Source organism: Eretmochelys imbricata, chromosome 12 (genome assembly GCF_965152235.1).
Source record: "Eretmochelys imbricata isolate rEreImb1 chromosome 12, rEreImb1.hap1, whole genome shotgun sequence".
NCBI lineage: Eukaryota > Metazoa > Chordata > Testudines > Cheloniidae > Eretmochelys > Eretmochelys imbricata.
The window spans coordinates 18,336,227-18,352,671 of NC_135583.1; the positions used below are offsets into that span (position 1 = coordinate 18,336,227).

General features: G+C 41.5%; 1 protein-coding gene across 1 annotated transcript in view; it reads left to right on the forward strand.

The window, feature by feature from the left end:
• Window positions 1–10,307: 10,307 nt before the first annotated feature.
• LOC144272765 (ATP-binding cassette sub-family C member 12-like) overlaps window positions 10,308–16,445 on the forward strand; it is a 104,738-nt gene continuing 98,600 nt past the window's right edge. The window contains exon 1 of the mRNA XM_077831075.1: window positions 10,308–10,403. Within this exon, the coding sequence (XP_077687201.1) occupies window positions 10,308–10,403 (96 nt within the window). The remainder of the gene's footprint in view (window positions 10,404–16,445) is intronic.

Consider the following 16,445-nt stretch of genomic DNA (forward strand, 5'->3'; position numbering starts at 1 on the left):
GCAGGGCTAAGACTGAGCCAATATGCCATGGTACAGTGTACTGGTAGCCCTCTCACACTGCCATGATGTGCTTCAAAAATTCAGCTCCTAATTTTTTTTTTTTTTAAAAAGTCTCTAAGGGCTTGTCTACACTGGCAATTAACAGCGCTGCAACTTTCTTGCTCAGGGGTGTGAAAAAAACACACCCCTGAGTGCAGCAAGTTGCAGCGCTGTAAAGCGCCAGTATAAACAGTGCTCCAGCACTGCGCTGTGACCACACACGGCACGTTAAAGCACTGCCGTGGCAGCACTTTAGTGTTGCCAGTGTAGACTAGCCCTAAATGTTACGGTAGCAAAGAAACATTGAGATCACATTTTTTCAGATCAGCTGATGCAATGGGTCTGAAACAATAGCTCTGAGAGGTGTGCGCTGCCCCTTTATCTCAGTGAGGTATTAACTCAGGTGCCCAGTAATGATATTGTCAACATTGTTAGCTACCTGCTCATGAAAGCATGCAAGCAAGGAGAGGAAAGATCACATCCTTACAATATCCTCAAAGTGATACTTAATTTTGGCACTATCTGTGGGTGGTGTCTGGGAGCTACGTCCACTTATTCTTTCCCCCCCAGCAAGTTAAAGGAGCCAAGCAGGGATCTGAGTCCCACCAAGGAAGAGCCAAGCCCAAGGAGAATATCTGGGGATCTAAGTACCACAAAGGGGAAGCCATGCTTGAGGAGCCCAGGACAGTCTATTGACACATTCAAAGCATGCTGAAGGGGACCAAGTTTGAGGAGCCCAGAGAATAGAACAATCGTATTTTGAATCTCTGCACAATCTACCATGAATAGTACCTCATTTTGGTTGACTCAGATGGGTGAGGCTTATTCTGTGGGCAGAGCTTGGAAGAATATCACTACTTTTACTGCCCCCCAATTTGCTACCATGTCACTTAAACCTCTGGAGGAGCTGGCAACTCTACCAACGCAGACGCTCCCAGAAGAAGCTTGCACTGGCTGGCCCCATATAAACGAAAATTGCTCTGGCCAGATTTAGGAACCAGTTCAGCAAGGTATTAAAACCACATACTTAATCTTAACCATGTGAGTAGTCATACTTCATGCGCTCAATTGCACTGTTGGATAAGGCACAAAATGCTGTTGAGCTGGCCTCCCCTTGACACCCACTTCCACTGTGAAGCCTACAAGAAACTAGCCAGCTTAGATATCTATTTATTTTATTCCTTTTAAAATTAACTTCTTTACTCCACTATGCTGTCCACTTTACTTCAAAGTGCATGCTCAGCACCTCTGAAAACCAGGGTTTGATGTCTCATATTGGCCACTCAAAATTAAGATATAATGAATACTTCTGAAAATTTGGACCTAAGACTTGCTCAAGTCACACAGAGGGTCAGAGCCAAGAAGAGGACCTGAAATCCTAGTTCTTAGTTCTCTGCTCTGATTCCTACCTCCTCTATTTCCCTTACATAGTACCCCTAATACTACATATAGCATTCTTGATTGTACCAGATTCATAAATCCGCCTAGACTTGAATGTAAATACTTGCATGGGTAAGGTGAATAGGATGTACATTTTCTGTGGCTCTATAGAAATCTTCACAAGCTTTACATTGACTTTTATAAGAGACACATTTAGTTATATAAGTGCTTTATCTAGAATTACACAGGACTGTCTACTCTAACCTTTAGACTGATTACACTCAGAAATTGCTGCAATACTGCCATACATAAAAACATTTGCCACAAGAACTTTGTCCTTTGCATAGAAGTTCCTTCAACAGGACAAGCCAAACTCTTCTAACTCACATGATAGGGTAAGCTTCACTTTTTTATGTGTGCACTATAAATATAAAGTTTGAATGATTGAGAGATTATTCTGCAATAAACTGCATATTATATATGATAGTATAATGGTATCAAACTTTTTTCCAGATTCATGTTCCATTGAGTTTTACTATGCAGACATAGATTAGGAAGAAAAATGACATAACTTTGTCAGTTATGAAAATACTCTATTTCATGAAAAGCTATATTATAAGTAACAATGTAAATGAAAACAGATCATACACTGTGCAATGCTTCCACCTTATTTCTTTTGAAGTGCAACCTTTAACTATTTTGTACCCATTGCTACTCTGAGTAATTAATTCCTCTCATTAATAGAAAGGACAACAAGTCAAATTTTTTATATGCAGTAATGTATACTATCAGATAGGGACACTATTACTGGACTGTGGTAGATTTAACTGAGTATGTCTTTTGAAATGATAATTACAGCTGATAGTTTTATTTTACTTTTTATATATATATAAAAAGTAAAATAAAACTATAAAAAGTAAAATAAAACTAAGTGTACATTTTACTTTAGGATGCAAGACTTTATATTGTTGAAAAATCTTTTGAGAAAAGTGCACACAATGAAACAGTTTCATGCTGGATGAAGTTAGCTGTTCCCTGGGGCTCACTGTAGACCGTCACATATGATACTATTTTTTATTAAAGTTATTGCAATGTGAGCTCCCTATCCAGCCCCAGAACCTTTCTGCAGCTGCTATCTTTATTCTACAGGTGCATTTCTTCCTTAGTGGGTGCAGAGCCATTCCACAACAGCCACCAAAGCTCCAGCCCGTACAGGCTAGTCCCAGCAACCTATGATATCACAGCTTTATAAACTCCACCGTATTATAATATGCATATAAAGACACTTTATTCCAAAACAAAACTGTCTTTCTTCCTCTACTAACGAGAGTTTCCCAACCCCCACCCTACACAATCATACATCCTGATCTTCCTAATATCTATCTCACTGTAACTCTCAATTCTCCTCTCCTGCGTTAGATGCTAAGGTGCTTTTCCGCTCTTCCATTTACCCAGTCAGGCTCCTCTTGATGGACATGATCCTCACCTTGCTTTCATTAGGTGTCCCCTTACTAACACACCCAAAAACTCCCAGTTTCTTTTCCCCAGTCAAAACTCCAATCTGTCAGTGAACTTTTTTTTTTTTTTTTTTAAACTGTGTTACTACTCTGCATCCTACTGACCTTTGCACACATTATTGAAGCCTGGACTACACTATGAAGTTAGGCCGATGCAAGGCAGCTTGTGGTCAAACTCGTTGTGCATGTGTCTTCACTGAAATGTAGCTCCTGCCAATATAAGTGTCCCCTTATGCCTATTTTAGAAACACCATCTCCCTAAGCAGCACAGAGCCAAGGTCGATGTACCTACGTCAATGCAGTGTGAGTATAGATGCTGCATTACTTATGTCGATCATTGCTGTCCTCCAGCACCTGTCCCTCAATACCCCACACTGACTGCTCTGGTTACCATTGTGAACGCTACTGCCCAGGGGTTACCGAGACCAGAAGCCGCCCTCCCCCCTTTAAGACCCTGTGAATTTTTGAAATTCCTTTTCCCAATTGCTTGGCTTGGCAAGCACACCTAGCAACTCTCCATTGTTCAGTGCAACTGCCCCGCTGACCATGCCAGCGACCTGCTCCAGACGTGCTCCGCTTCGGAGTAGACAGGAGGCATCGGATCCCTTGGGCCCGTGGGGAGAAGAGGCTGTGCAAGCACAGCACCAAACCAGCTGCAGAAATGTGGACATGGACAAGAAGATTGCTCAGGGGAAACCAGAGAAGGAGTAGGACAGGAACCACCAGCAGCGCTGTGTCAAAGCCAAGGAGCTGTGGCAGGCATATCAGGTGGCCAGGGAGGCTAACAATCAATCTGGTGATGAGCAGCTTGCCATACTTGGTGGAGATCCCATCACCGCCCCCAGCAGCACCCGTGGATACCTCAGAGGAGCATAAGTCACAGGCTCCTGCCGTCAACAGCGAGGAAGAGTATGAGGGACAGGCGATCGGGGGATCCAGGTGCACAGCAAGCCAGCACCTATTTTTGACTCCACCGCAGTCCAGTCAGTTGAGCACAGGCAAGCCCGATCCAAGGGAAAGACCCTCGAGTAAGTCAGTGGTTTAATGTTAAATAACAACAAGGATGCCCCCCTCCTCAAAGTAGCACATCTTTTTATGTATTGATTTACTTATGCTACAAGAGGTAGTGGTACAACCAAAAGAGGTAGAGTTCTTTCCTTTTCATTCCCCTCCAGAGTTAGGCTGGTGGGGGGGGGGGGGCGGGGAAGAGGGGGAAAGAGCATGCAGAGCAGTTTGTGAATGTGCACAGGGATGTCCTGTGAATCCTCAAGAGATCTCAATGAAACTTTCATAGAGGTATTCCACAATCCTCTGCTGAAGGGTTTCTAGGGAGGGTTGCCTTATTTCTGCCACTCAGTGATAACTTCAGCAGGACCATTGCAGTACACAGTCTAGCCACATACGGACCTGGGTGGCTTTCGGATCCCAGCCGCAGCTCTCTGCCTTTGTTACCCTCAGGTGTGAGATATCAGGTAAAATCACCACTGCCTGTGGAAAATGGTGCCAAGTATTCAGTGCCATTGCCCTATACTACTATAATCATGCAATTGAGCAATTCCTGCCTCGTTTCCCCAGCCCCTGGAGGTCCATGCTCACCTTGGCTGGTGCTGTAACTGATGCCAGGCACAAGCTATACCAAGCAGATGTGAGAATGCAGTGCTTAAAACTTTCAGGTAGCCGTAGCAGGGTGAGACTCACCAGTGTGGCGCCTCCTGCTGGTCATCTTAGGAATTAGCTCTTTCCAGCCTTCGGTGAGCCTTCTGCAGGCTGGTGTCTCACCTACCACTGGCCCTGTGTCCCTCCCGAACCCCGGTGCTCTTTTCCTCAGGGTTCTGCCCCCTGGCAGTGCCCCCACACTCTGGGTCTCCCCTCCCAGGGGAACCCCCAACCCTCTAAACCCACCTTGTCTCAGTGGCTACTGCCAGTCATCATCAAGCCCCCGCTCACTGTGGCAGACTGCAGTATAATGGCCACTCATCACTGGCAAGGGGTTAGGACCGGCTGCCTTTGCCTGTCCTCAGGCTGCCCCTCTGCAGCCCCAGTACCTTTTGGCCTTAAACAAGGCCTGCAGCCTGGGGGTTTACCAGGCTGGAGCTCCCCAGCTCCATTTGCTCTTCCCCAGCACTAGCTCCACTTTAGGTACCTTGCACCCAAACAACTAGCTCTTCCCACTCCAGGGCTAGAGTGAGACTCCTACAGCTCCTGGCCCTCAGCCCTCTTATAGGTCCAGCTGTGGCCTGATTGGGGCATGGCCCCACTGTGGCTGCTTTCCCCAAGCTGTTCCCAGCCACAGCCCTCTCCAGGTTTTCTTTTACTATTGGCTCTTCCAGGGCTGTTTTAACCCCTTCAGGTCTGGAGTGGGGTGACCACCCCACTACAGGAGCATTAAAGACAATAACAGCTTCACATACCATGGCCAGGTAGAGCACACTACAACACCACCACATGCTACTCTGGCTCATTATGAAAATGGTCTTTCAAAGCCTCCCTGAGCTGCATAGCTCTGTGTTGTGCTCTTCTAATACCCCTTATATCTGGCTGTTCAAATTCAGCAGAGAACTGCTCCACCTCAGCAGAAGCTTTCCCCCTGTTGCTGCACAGATATTATGCAGGACACAGCAGGCAGCTATAACCATTTGGATATTTTTCTCACTGAGGTCCAATGCCAGTGACCCTTCAAACAACCAAAGGCACATTCAACTGTCATTGTGCACCTGGTAAATGAATCTTTTCTCAGTGCTGTCGAGGTAACCAGTGTACAGCTTCACGAGCAAGGGGTAGGCTGGGTCACCCAGGATCACTACTGGCATTTCAACTTTGCCAATGGTAATCTGCTGATTGGGAAAGAAAGTCCCTGCCTGCAGCTTTCTGAACAGTCCTGTACTGTATTCTAAAAGTGCAAGCATCATGCACCTTTCCTGAGCAGCCGACACGGAGGTGAGTGAAGCATCCCTGGAGATCCACCAGCACTCGTGTAAGCATAGAAATGTGGCACTTTCTGTTGATTTACTCTGAGGCAAAGTGATCTGGTGCCAAAATAGGTATATGCGTGCCATCTATCTCTCCACCATAGTTTGGGAACCCCATTGCTGCAAATCCATCCACTATGTCCTGCACATTGCTGAGAGGTCACAGTCCTATGTAGCAGGAAGCGATTAATAGTCCTGCACATCTGCATGACAGTGGAGCCAGCGGTGGATTTCCTGACTCCAAAATGATTCCTGACTAATCGGTAGCAATCTGGTGTTGCAATTTTTCACAGTGCAATAGCCACTTGCTTCTTCACTGTTGGTACGGCTTTCATTTTGGTATCTCTACACTGGAAGACTTAGGTGAGCTTGGCACACAGATTCAGGAATGCGACCTTGTATATCTGAAAGTTCTGCAGCCATTGCTCATTATCCCAAACTTGCATTATGATGCGATGCCCCCAGTCAGTATTGGTTTCTCAGACCCAGAACCAGAGTTCCATTGTCTGCAGCTGCTCCATGAACACCACCAACAACCTTGAATTGTTTCTTGCTATGACCCATAGCAACCTGTCCTCCAAGGAATCATCATGTTCCCGTGTCTCTGCTTGTGGCTCTTTAAATACTGCAGGATTGTGTGCCATGTGCTTGCAATGCTCATGACAAGCATGCAGAGCGTTGCAGGTTCCATGCTTCTGTCAGAGACGTGGACAGGGAGGAAGACCACATGAGTTTGTGGAATACAGATGACATTATGGGATGGAAACAGTTGCAAACTAGGAAGTTGACCCCATGCTGCCCGTCAGTCCTGCATGACTCGTTTCAGTCCTATCAATCATTGCCAAATTTCTCAAAAGACGGTGTGCTGGATGGTGGTTAGTTGCACAGTGGGATACCTACCCATGTTACACCACACTCTGCATCAATACAAAGTACTCCTGGTGGGTATGCACAGTGCCGCCACAAAGAGCAAAGTATGCATGCACACAAGCAATATACTAACTGCGTCAGCTGTATGCCAGTGTAACTTGGGTCAACATAAGTTTGTAGTGTAGACACGGACTCTGATGGTCTCCTTTGGGAATTACATTCCTCTCCCCTCTCTAGACTGCTGGATTAATCCTGTGGAGTTAAGATAAAGCAAGCTAAGGCCACTTGACTTCTGGATGAGAGCAACCACACAGAGGTTTAATGCACTTTAATTTCATACCTTTAGTTAATTTGTCTTAACTTTCCGGCATCTCTAGTAAAAGAAGCAGTTAGAGGCAAAAAGCCATCCTTTAAAAAGTTAAAGTTAAATCCTATTGACAAAAATAGAAAGGAGCATAAACTCTGGCAAGTAAAGTGTAAAAATATAATTAGGAAGGCCAAAAAAGAATCTGAAGAACAGCTAGGCAAACACTCAAAAAGTAACAGCAAAAAAATTTAAGTACATCAGAAGCAGGAAGCCTGCTAAACAAACAATGTGGCCACTGGATGATCGAGATGCTAAAGGAGCACTCAAGAGAAACTATGCAAATTTTTTGCATTGGTCTTCATGGCTTTTGTAAAGAGAAATCATGCCTCACCAATCTAGTAGAATTCTTTGAGGGGGTCAACAAGCATGTGAACAAGGGTGATCCAGTGGATATAGTGTACTTAGATTTTCAGAAAGCCTTTGATAGGGTCCCTCACCAAAGGCTCTTAAGCAAACTAAGAGGGAAGGTCCTTTCATGGACCAGTAACTGGTTAAAAGACAGGAAATAAAGGGAAGGAATAAATGGTCAGTTTTCAGAAATTGAGAGAGGTAAATAGTGGTGTCCCCCAAGAGTCTGTACTGGGACCAGTACTGTTCCACATATTCATAAATCATCTGGAAAACGGGATCAACAGTGAGATTAGATTTTGCAAAATTTGCAGATGATACAAAACTACTCAACATATTTAAGTCCCAGGCAGACTGTTAAGATTTACAAAGGGATCTCATAAAACTGGGTGACTGGGCAACAAAATGGCAGATGAAATTCAATGTTGATAAATACAAAAGTAATGCACATTGGAAAACATAACCCCAACTATACATATAAAATGATGGGGTCTAAATTAGCTGTTACCACTCAAGAAAGAGATTTTGGCATCATTGTGGATAGTTCTCTGAAAACATCCACTCAATGTGCAGCAACAGTCAAAAAAGGTAACAGAATGTTGTGAATTGTTAGGAAAGGGATAGATAATAAGATAGAAAATATCATATTGCCTCTATATAAATCCATGGTATGCCCACATCTTGAAAACTGCATGCAGATCTGGTCGCCCCCATTTCAAAAAAGATAATTGGAATTGGGAAAGGTACAGAAAGGGCAACAAAAATGATTAGCTTTCATATGAGGAGAGATTAATAAGACTGGGACTTTTCAGCTTGGAAAAGAGACAACAAACGGGGTATATGATAGAGGTCTATAAAATCATTACTGGTGTGGATAAAGTAAATAAGAAAATGTTATTTACTCCTCCACAGAACAGAAGAATGAGGGGTCACCAAATGAATTAATAGGCAGCAGGTTTAAAACAAACAAAAGGAAATATTTTTTAACACAGTGCACAGTCAAACTGTGGAAGTCTTTGCCAGAAGATGTTGTGAAGGCCAAGACTATAACAGGGTTCAAAAAAGAACTAGGTAAGTTCATGGAGGAGAGGTCCATCAATGGCTATTAGCCAGGAAGGAAAGGGATGCAAAACCATGCTCTGAAGTGTCCCTAGCCTCTGTGTGCCAGAAGCTGGGAATGGGCGACAGAGGATGGATCACTTGATGACTACCTGTTCTGTTCATTCCCTCTGAAGCACCTGGCATTGGCCACTGTTGGAAGACAGGATACTGGGCTAAGTAGACCATTGGTCTGACCCAGTGTGGCCATTCTTATGTTCTCTGCTTACCCAGGATATCAGCTAAAAGGCCTCCCTCCTAAGTTCAGGCTGAGTACTAATACTTAGGCCCTTAAACATATACTCAGCCGTAGGGATGTGAGCTTTAATCATCACTTTAATCAGATGATTATCTGGCCCACAGAGAATGCCTAAAGGAAGGTGAGGTAGGATCTGGTATAAAGCATTTATTGTCATGAATTTGGAACAACCTCGTTATGCACAAGCGATGAAGCCATGTAAAGTTATGCAGGTCATTCTAGATGACTGATCACATGGATGCATTGTCTACTCTCTATGTAAAGGAACAAAGCTGAATAGTCTGATCATCAGATTATTTGTCTCAATACAGAGAGACTTCACATTTTCCAAATGTGGCAAAAGTTTCACATATTTCTGAGCATCTTGACATATATCATCAAGGCCCCACAAATCATAAGAATATCATCAAACAGGAGATTTTGAATGTCAAGTTATTCAATGCATGCATCATAAAATAACTGCACTGAATTCTAAAATCCATCTGTCTGAATGTCTCTAACACTAGATGGTTGCATTGGAAACGTAAAAAGCCATTTTTCACATGTTGTCTGTATTAAATACCTGCAATCATTCCTCTGTCCTCACCCAAAGGATCTGTTTTTTTTCTATATCCAGCTTGACTGAAATACCGCCAGTTGGCTGTGCAAGCTCAGTACGTGGAACACATGCCAAGAATTGCTGGTAGTCCATTCTTGACAAAAAGAATGAGTTTAAGACCTTATAGCGATTTCCAGTTGTGTGTGTGTGATTCTTTCACAGTAATTGCATTGCGCAATATTCTAGGAATATTTGCTAGTGCATCTCAGATTTCAATATCTCCATTCAAATATGAAAGAGGGGTCATGGTGAAAAGGGGAGAGTAAGAATTAGCAGCCCAACAAGAAAAACTTTAGTCTGACCAGATATGAAACTGGGTCCAATGGGAATGCACCGGGGTGGGGGGGCGGCACCTCCGGCCCTGGGGCCATAGAATGTGCCCCTCCAAAAGCCATACAATTTTTATTCCTGCGCATGCCCCAGCTGTGGCCTGGAAGTGGATGGAGGAAGAAGTTCAGAACTAGCAACCCAAGAGAAGGAACATCAAGGGTGTACTGCACACCCAATCTTGAATTTGATTTTTATGTGAAAATTTGAACACTAGAAATACATCACAAAAATCTGACGCAAACTAACTTCTTTGGAGGACACAGGAAATGCCCATGGAAAATCATCATAGCTCCATTCCTTAACACCCAACTGAAGATCTGGCCCTAAAAGTTGGTGTTCTGTATCCTACCAGATCAGCTTTTTAGCAAACTGCTGATGGGATATAAGTGTTTCTTAAGCACAGTTTAACTGAATGAAAAAGCTGTGGTAATGGAAAAGGCTTCAGGCTCACTTACCTTTGCTGTGTTTTGTAATATTTGTTTTTCTTTTCTTTTCTATTTTAGAAAAGAAAGAGTTGTGGTACTAACAGAAAATGCCAAGTAAGAAGAGTAAATGTTTTTCTGGCCCCAAAAATAGTTCAGCCAAAGAGAAAAATGTAGAAGGTAATGGAGTGATCGGCCTCACTTACGTAAGTAACAATTTATTGAGTTAAACTACATTACAGCCATGTATAGTGGCCCAAATTCTATTTTTCACTCATCCAGTCTGAAGGTACTACAAAAGGAGCTTTCAGTGCCACTTTACACTGGCAGGAGCATTTCTCTTCTATGTAGATCATATGAAGTTTTTCTTGTCTGCAAAGTAAATATGGTATATTAATTGTCTAAAATAGTTCCAGTTTATGACTTTTAAGAAAGGTCACAGTTTGGGGAGGAAGACAATCTTAGCGCCTAATCTTGCATCCCACACTCAGGCAAAGCTCCTGATTGTCTTGGTAAGGAATACAGGATGGGCCCATTTAAAAAGTGCTTAATATTGTACCATGAAACAGCATTTGCACAGCTGATCCTCCAGCTTACTGACTGCTTCTTTTCTTCATGACTGGCTACTAAAAGACACCAAAGGGGCAGGATGTGTTCCCTGCCCCCACCGCAGATAAGGACTGAATCCCCACACTGTCAAATCTCACAGGGGCTAAAAAAGAAATACCTTTTTGCTTTTTCTGTGTGTCGTCTCTGAAAGAGGATTCAATATAGGTGTGACTAACTCCAGCACTACAGTCACCAATAGGATCCTGCACTGGAGGGGAGCCCTGTTGCTGGGCTACAAAGAGGGTCTGTAGTGGAGTTAATTTGCTCTTTATGCATAAAAAGGTTAAGCATTCTCGATGGACACCTTCTAGCTTTTGCTTCAGGAGGAATGTTTGGGGTGATGTTTCCTTAACAGAATTGGGGAAGGAATGTTGGTGCCAGAAGATTCCCTGCAGGTTGCAAGCGGCAGTTGGACTGAGCAGTTGGAGAGCGAGAGGTCTGTGTAATAGTAATGACAGGCAGGATTTCCCTCAATGTGGAGAGAAACAGATGATGATGAAAATGAGCTGAAGGAGAAAGAGAGTACCAGAGAAAATATAAAGAGATTAAAAACACAAAATTTGAAGGGAAAGGAACAAGAAAGACCCCAAGAAAACAGATAAGTGCCTTGTGTTGCACCTGCTAGGGATGTCCAGCTTGGCCCTAATTTTCTGAGCACTTACATTTCCCACTGACATCAGCTGGAGTTGTGGGTGCTCAGCACTTGAGGCCTCTGGTGGCTAAAGGGAACAAGAACTCCCCAGTAACTGTAGTGATAGCCTATAAAGGAAAATGTTACAAGGCTGGGGGTAGCTATCTGGAGGGAATGGGGAGCTTGTCGCATGGGACACACACAAGTCTTTTGTTAGTTTTACTTTAAAATTTTCCCATTTAACAACTCCCATTTAAAAAATGTTTTCCCTTACAGAGGAGACTTCTGCTTTTGCTCGTTTACATGTGACCTGAGAGCAGGCTATGAAAAAGACTGGGGCTACAGAATAAAGAGGGAATAAAAAGAAGCCACTAGTGTTCCACCTACTCTGATTCATAGATTCCAACAGTAAAGAGACTAAAGACAAGGCAGGAAGGAGAGCCTGGATAGGGATGAGTAGTCTTGACACCAGGTTCCCAAAGGATGTCCTTTGTGCCCCAAGTATAAGGCTCCCTGTAAAATATATTATGAAATAAGAGGTGGAGCAAAGAGGAGACAACCTGTGTAACAGTAATAATAATAATTATAATAATTTTATTATGCTCCATTAAATTATCATGATTGCTTATGACCCCAAGGAGCTATTCCAACCGCCAGGGATTGCTGTGGTCATGCCCCTTTTTTCCTGGTTACACCTCTCCTCTGGCCACAGGGAGGTGGGAGCTACTACAATGACTAGGTGACACCCTAGGACACCCCCTATGCAGGAGGAGTCCTCCAGTAGCTGGCTCAGAGCAGTGTCACATCAGTGGCACAGCATACAGTAGCGTCCGTGTAGGATTGGATCTGGCTTTATATATTTCCTTAGTGAATCCACATTTAACTAATGCTTTTTAACCCATACCTAACCATGTTTTCAAAATCCTTCAGTATATTTGTTACTTTTCTTTGGATACGCTCAATTTTATTAATATCTCTGTGGTAATTCAGATGCAGCTTCATTAGTGCTGTATCTGCCAACATCTCATATAAAATACCTCCTCTGATACAGCCTGTGCTTTCTCTGGAACTGTATTTCACTGTAGAGTAACATTCAATTTACTGGCTATTATTTTGCCCAAATCTTTGTCTGAAGTATTGCTGTCTAACTAGCATTCTTCCATATTAATTATTGCACAGGCATTTTATTCTTAGGTAAAAAAAAGTGGCCAAATCCCAAGAGGTGTTGCTCCCTTGCTAAACACCTGCAGTTCCCACTGTGGTCCACAGTACTTGCAGATAGTTAGCACGTGCTCGGCACGTCTCAGGATTTTCACCTTAGCATTTGTCTTTACTGAACCAAATCTATTAATTTCTGTCTACTTCAGTAACTTTTTAAGATCAAGTTATATATTTGCATTGTCTTACATTGCCTCTCCTCCTTATGTTGTATTATCCCATAGAAATTTGGTTAGAATATTAAAGTATTGTACATAAAAAAAAATGGCAGATATAGACACTTATTTTTGCGCATTGTATCTCTGTTAAAACAACTCTGCAGCTGCTGTCTTTTTATTAATAGGGCAAATTGCCTTGTGAAAAGCAGTGTACTTCTGAATGCAGACATAGTTCTTTAGTATCTTATACAAAAGTTCCTTGTGGCTGTTTAGAAAAGTTCCTAGGAGTGTTATTTAAAAATTGCAATTAATCAGGCTTAACAAACAACAGAAGCCCCAAAGACCACCTGATATATTAGATATTATTAAGTGTGCAGTACAAACCTGGGAAATTTGTTGTAATTTACATAAAACTGACCCAATTATGTACATTACAATGTGTGAATTCTCAACTAAGAATGTGCTATACAGGTTGAAATTCATGGTTGTGATGTCATAGTTTAAGGCCAGAAGGGACCACCAGATAATTGAGGAGGACCTCCTATATATCACAGAGAAGGGAAGGGGCACATTTCACCAAAATTGGAGATCTGAGTGAAATAACTTGTGTTAAACTAGTTTCTCCTCAAAGGACATCCAATATGGCAAGTTATTTCATCAACATTATTGAATATATACAGGGTAAACACATATTTCAGGCTCGTGCAGGAAGACAAATGGAGAATATCATGTGCAAGCAGTTCTGAAGTGAACTATAAAATAATGAGAGGAAAAGCAGATTTAACTTGCTATATGCTTTAGCCCAGAGCTGGAAGTTTTAGCGCACCTCGTGCCCTGTTCAAACAACCTTTTAATCCCAGCCCCACAGCTGCCAGAGACTGAAGATTGTTTATTTGTACTATTATTAGAAATGTAGGGCCAACTATGCTCTCAATTACACTGGTACACGTCCATAAATTTCAGTGGGGTTGCCCTAGTGTAATAGAGCAGAATTTGACCCTTATTCTATTTAATTAAATCCAGGATGCATTAAATTGTTATGCACATCTTTTGGGTTTCATTTATCATTATTAATTAAAGGTGATCTTAAAAACAAAATAAAAATTTGCTTTTACCATATACACCTTTTTATTAGGCTCTGATTTAGTAAAGCACTTAACACTTACTTACTCCATCCCTGTTCTGGACAGCATTTAAGCTTGTGCTTAAATCTCACTGAAGTCAAAGTTAAGTATGTATTAAGGGTTGTCCTGAATAAGGATAGCTTCCTGAATTGAAGTTTATATACACAGATGACCTTTCAAACTTTCAATAAGTTTTACTTTGGTTGTACATGAGAAATTTCAGGAATATCATAGGCTCTAAGAATCAGTACCTCTGTTCCTAAAATTGACAGAAGGGAGAGGTGTAGCTTACCTTACAGCCTTATGTGACATCAATATTAAAGTCTTCCAAAAATGGCAGATCCTCCAGCAGAGAGAGAAGGCTGTCTCTAATCCTAACATTAAAAACAAGAATTCCCCGTCCCCATATCACCAGTCCTGGGATGAATATTTACACAATACATATATGTGTGACTTATACACATATTCATTGTGTATATATTTATATAAACACACACAAGAGAACTTTTGTAGGGCACATGCCCTGAATCATTTTCCAATGGCTAATGAAGATTAAAATTTATTTTTCAGGAGGTCTTGGCTACCCCCACCTTCCCAAATAATAATCTAGCATTTACTTCACATGTATTTGAGTAAAGATTAGTTTTTCTGCTGCTGCAAAAGGACAGCTTTCCCCCACAATTTATCACAAGTATAATGTTACAAAATTAGCATTTCCTGTTTTAATGGCATCATGTGTACTACATTAGTGAAAACTCATATTTTACATAATCAAGTATAATACAATTTCATTGTCAGACTAAAATCTCCAACATCGTTATGAACAGATATTTATCACATAAGTATATTATGATCTATATTGCTGATAGAGTCCTGTAGCTGTCCATTAGCAGTTTATATAAAAACTGTTCTTCAAAAATATATCTTTACATCTTTTTAGAAGACTCACTATATTGTACTTTCTATATCTTCATTAAAAAAACAGGGAAAGAAATGGTAAAATGAAACCTTTAGAGATTTGACCAAAGAAAATTGACATGAGACATGGTTTTTGCAGTTGAATTGCAAAGAGCACCATTTTAAAAATTCATGAAAAGTATGGCAACTTGATTTCTCAGCAGCTTCAATTTTATTGTTACATCAGTTGAGTATTTTAAATCAGTATAGTTGTATTGGGGAGATTATTATCTTCAGTTGACATGATTGCAGTAAGTTTATGAAAAAAAATGTCAAATAATGGGAGTTATTTTGCCCAGTATCCCTCTGAGCATTTACAGGAGCAAAAATGTAACAAGAAATAAAAGGTTATAGGGCTTGAACCTCTGAGTGATACAGATGGTAATCAGTCTTTTTTCATTAAGATATGCCTTCTTCAGCATTTTAGAAGAAGGTTGCTAGAAAATGTCCTATTTGCAAATCTCAGTCCTCATTCACCAAAGAGTTCATTTTTCTTGGTTCTGTGTTCAGTGCTCAGCATATTGTGTCAAACACTTTGTTCATATATTCCTACAAGGTCTAATCTGCTTTCTGGGAAATATAATGGTTATGGGGTTTCAGATGCACTTTATTTCCTTAAACTAGAAAGCAAAGGAAGTCAGGACATGTTTATAAAAGAGATTCTGTCTATAACGGCCAGAACTGTGCTAGCACTTACTACCTTTCTAGTCAACTGTGCGTAAACATTTTTTGGGTGAAAATACTCCATTAAAAGTGTCCATGCCCGTTGTATGCAGGACCATAGGGACCATGCAAACAAATTAAATGGCACAAACAAGTTTTAAAAAATAATGGAAGAAACAATGGAAACGAGCAAGATGCCTGTTTCCATCTCCCAGCACTTATACACGTTCTAGAGATGGCTGATGCAGTTTCACAGATATAAATCAAGACTAACTCCAGTGAAGAAAACAGGGTAAGACCGGTGTAAAATGGAGTGAGGGAAATCAGAATCTGGCTCCTGCTCGGATAAATCTCTCTGCTCAGGGTATTTACAGTCTCCATCAATGTACTATCAAACGGTTTATTTTCATTACATGGAAGCAAGATATCAAATGGGTGTATGGTCCTAATAGCATCAATATTGGGTCTATGTTTGTCTAATATTTTATAAACAATTTGGAATAAATGAATTGTAAATTGATCAAATATGCAGATATCACAAAATTTCTGGAGAAGAATCTGCAAATGTGCCCTTAGAAAGAATTACAGAATGATCCACAGAGAACTAGAGAACTGGACAGAAATAAGTGGGAATGAGTTTACTTTGAAAAATGAATTATGTGAACATGGTGTGGAGGATAGAAATAATAGCATACAGAAGTGCAAAATGGAGATTGTTGGTTAAGACATCTTAAATACAGAGATGGGTAAAGGCACAAAAATCCAACATGAATTTACAGATGCTCACTGGGGGGGCGGGAACCAAAGCTATTCTGGGGTATATACACACTTCATCTCTTAATATAGCTTTAGTACATTCAGACTCAGACTTTTTACAGTTTGAAATGC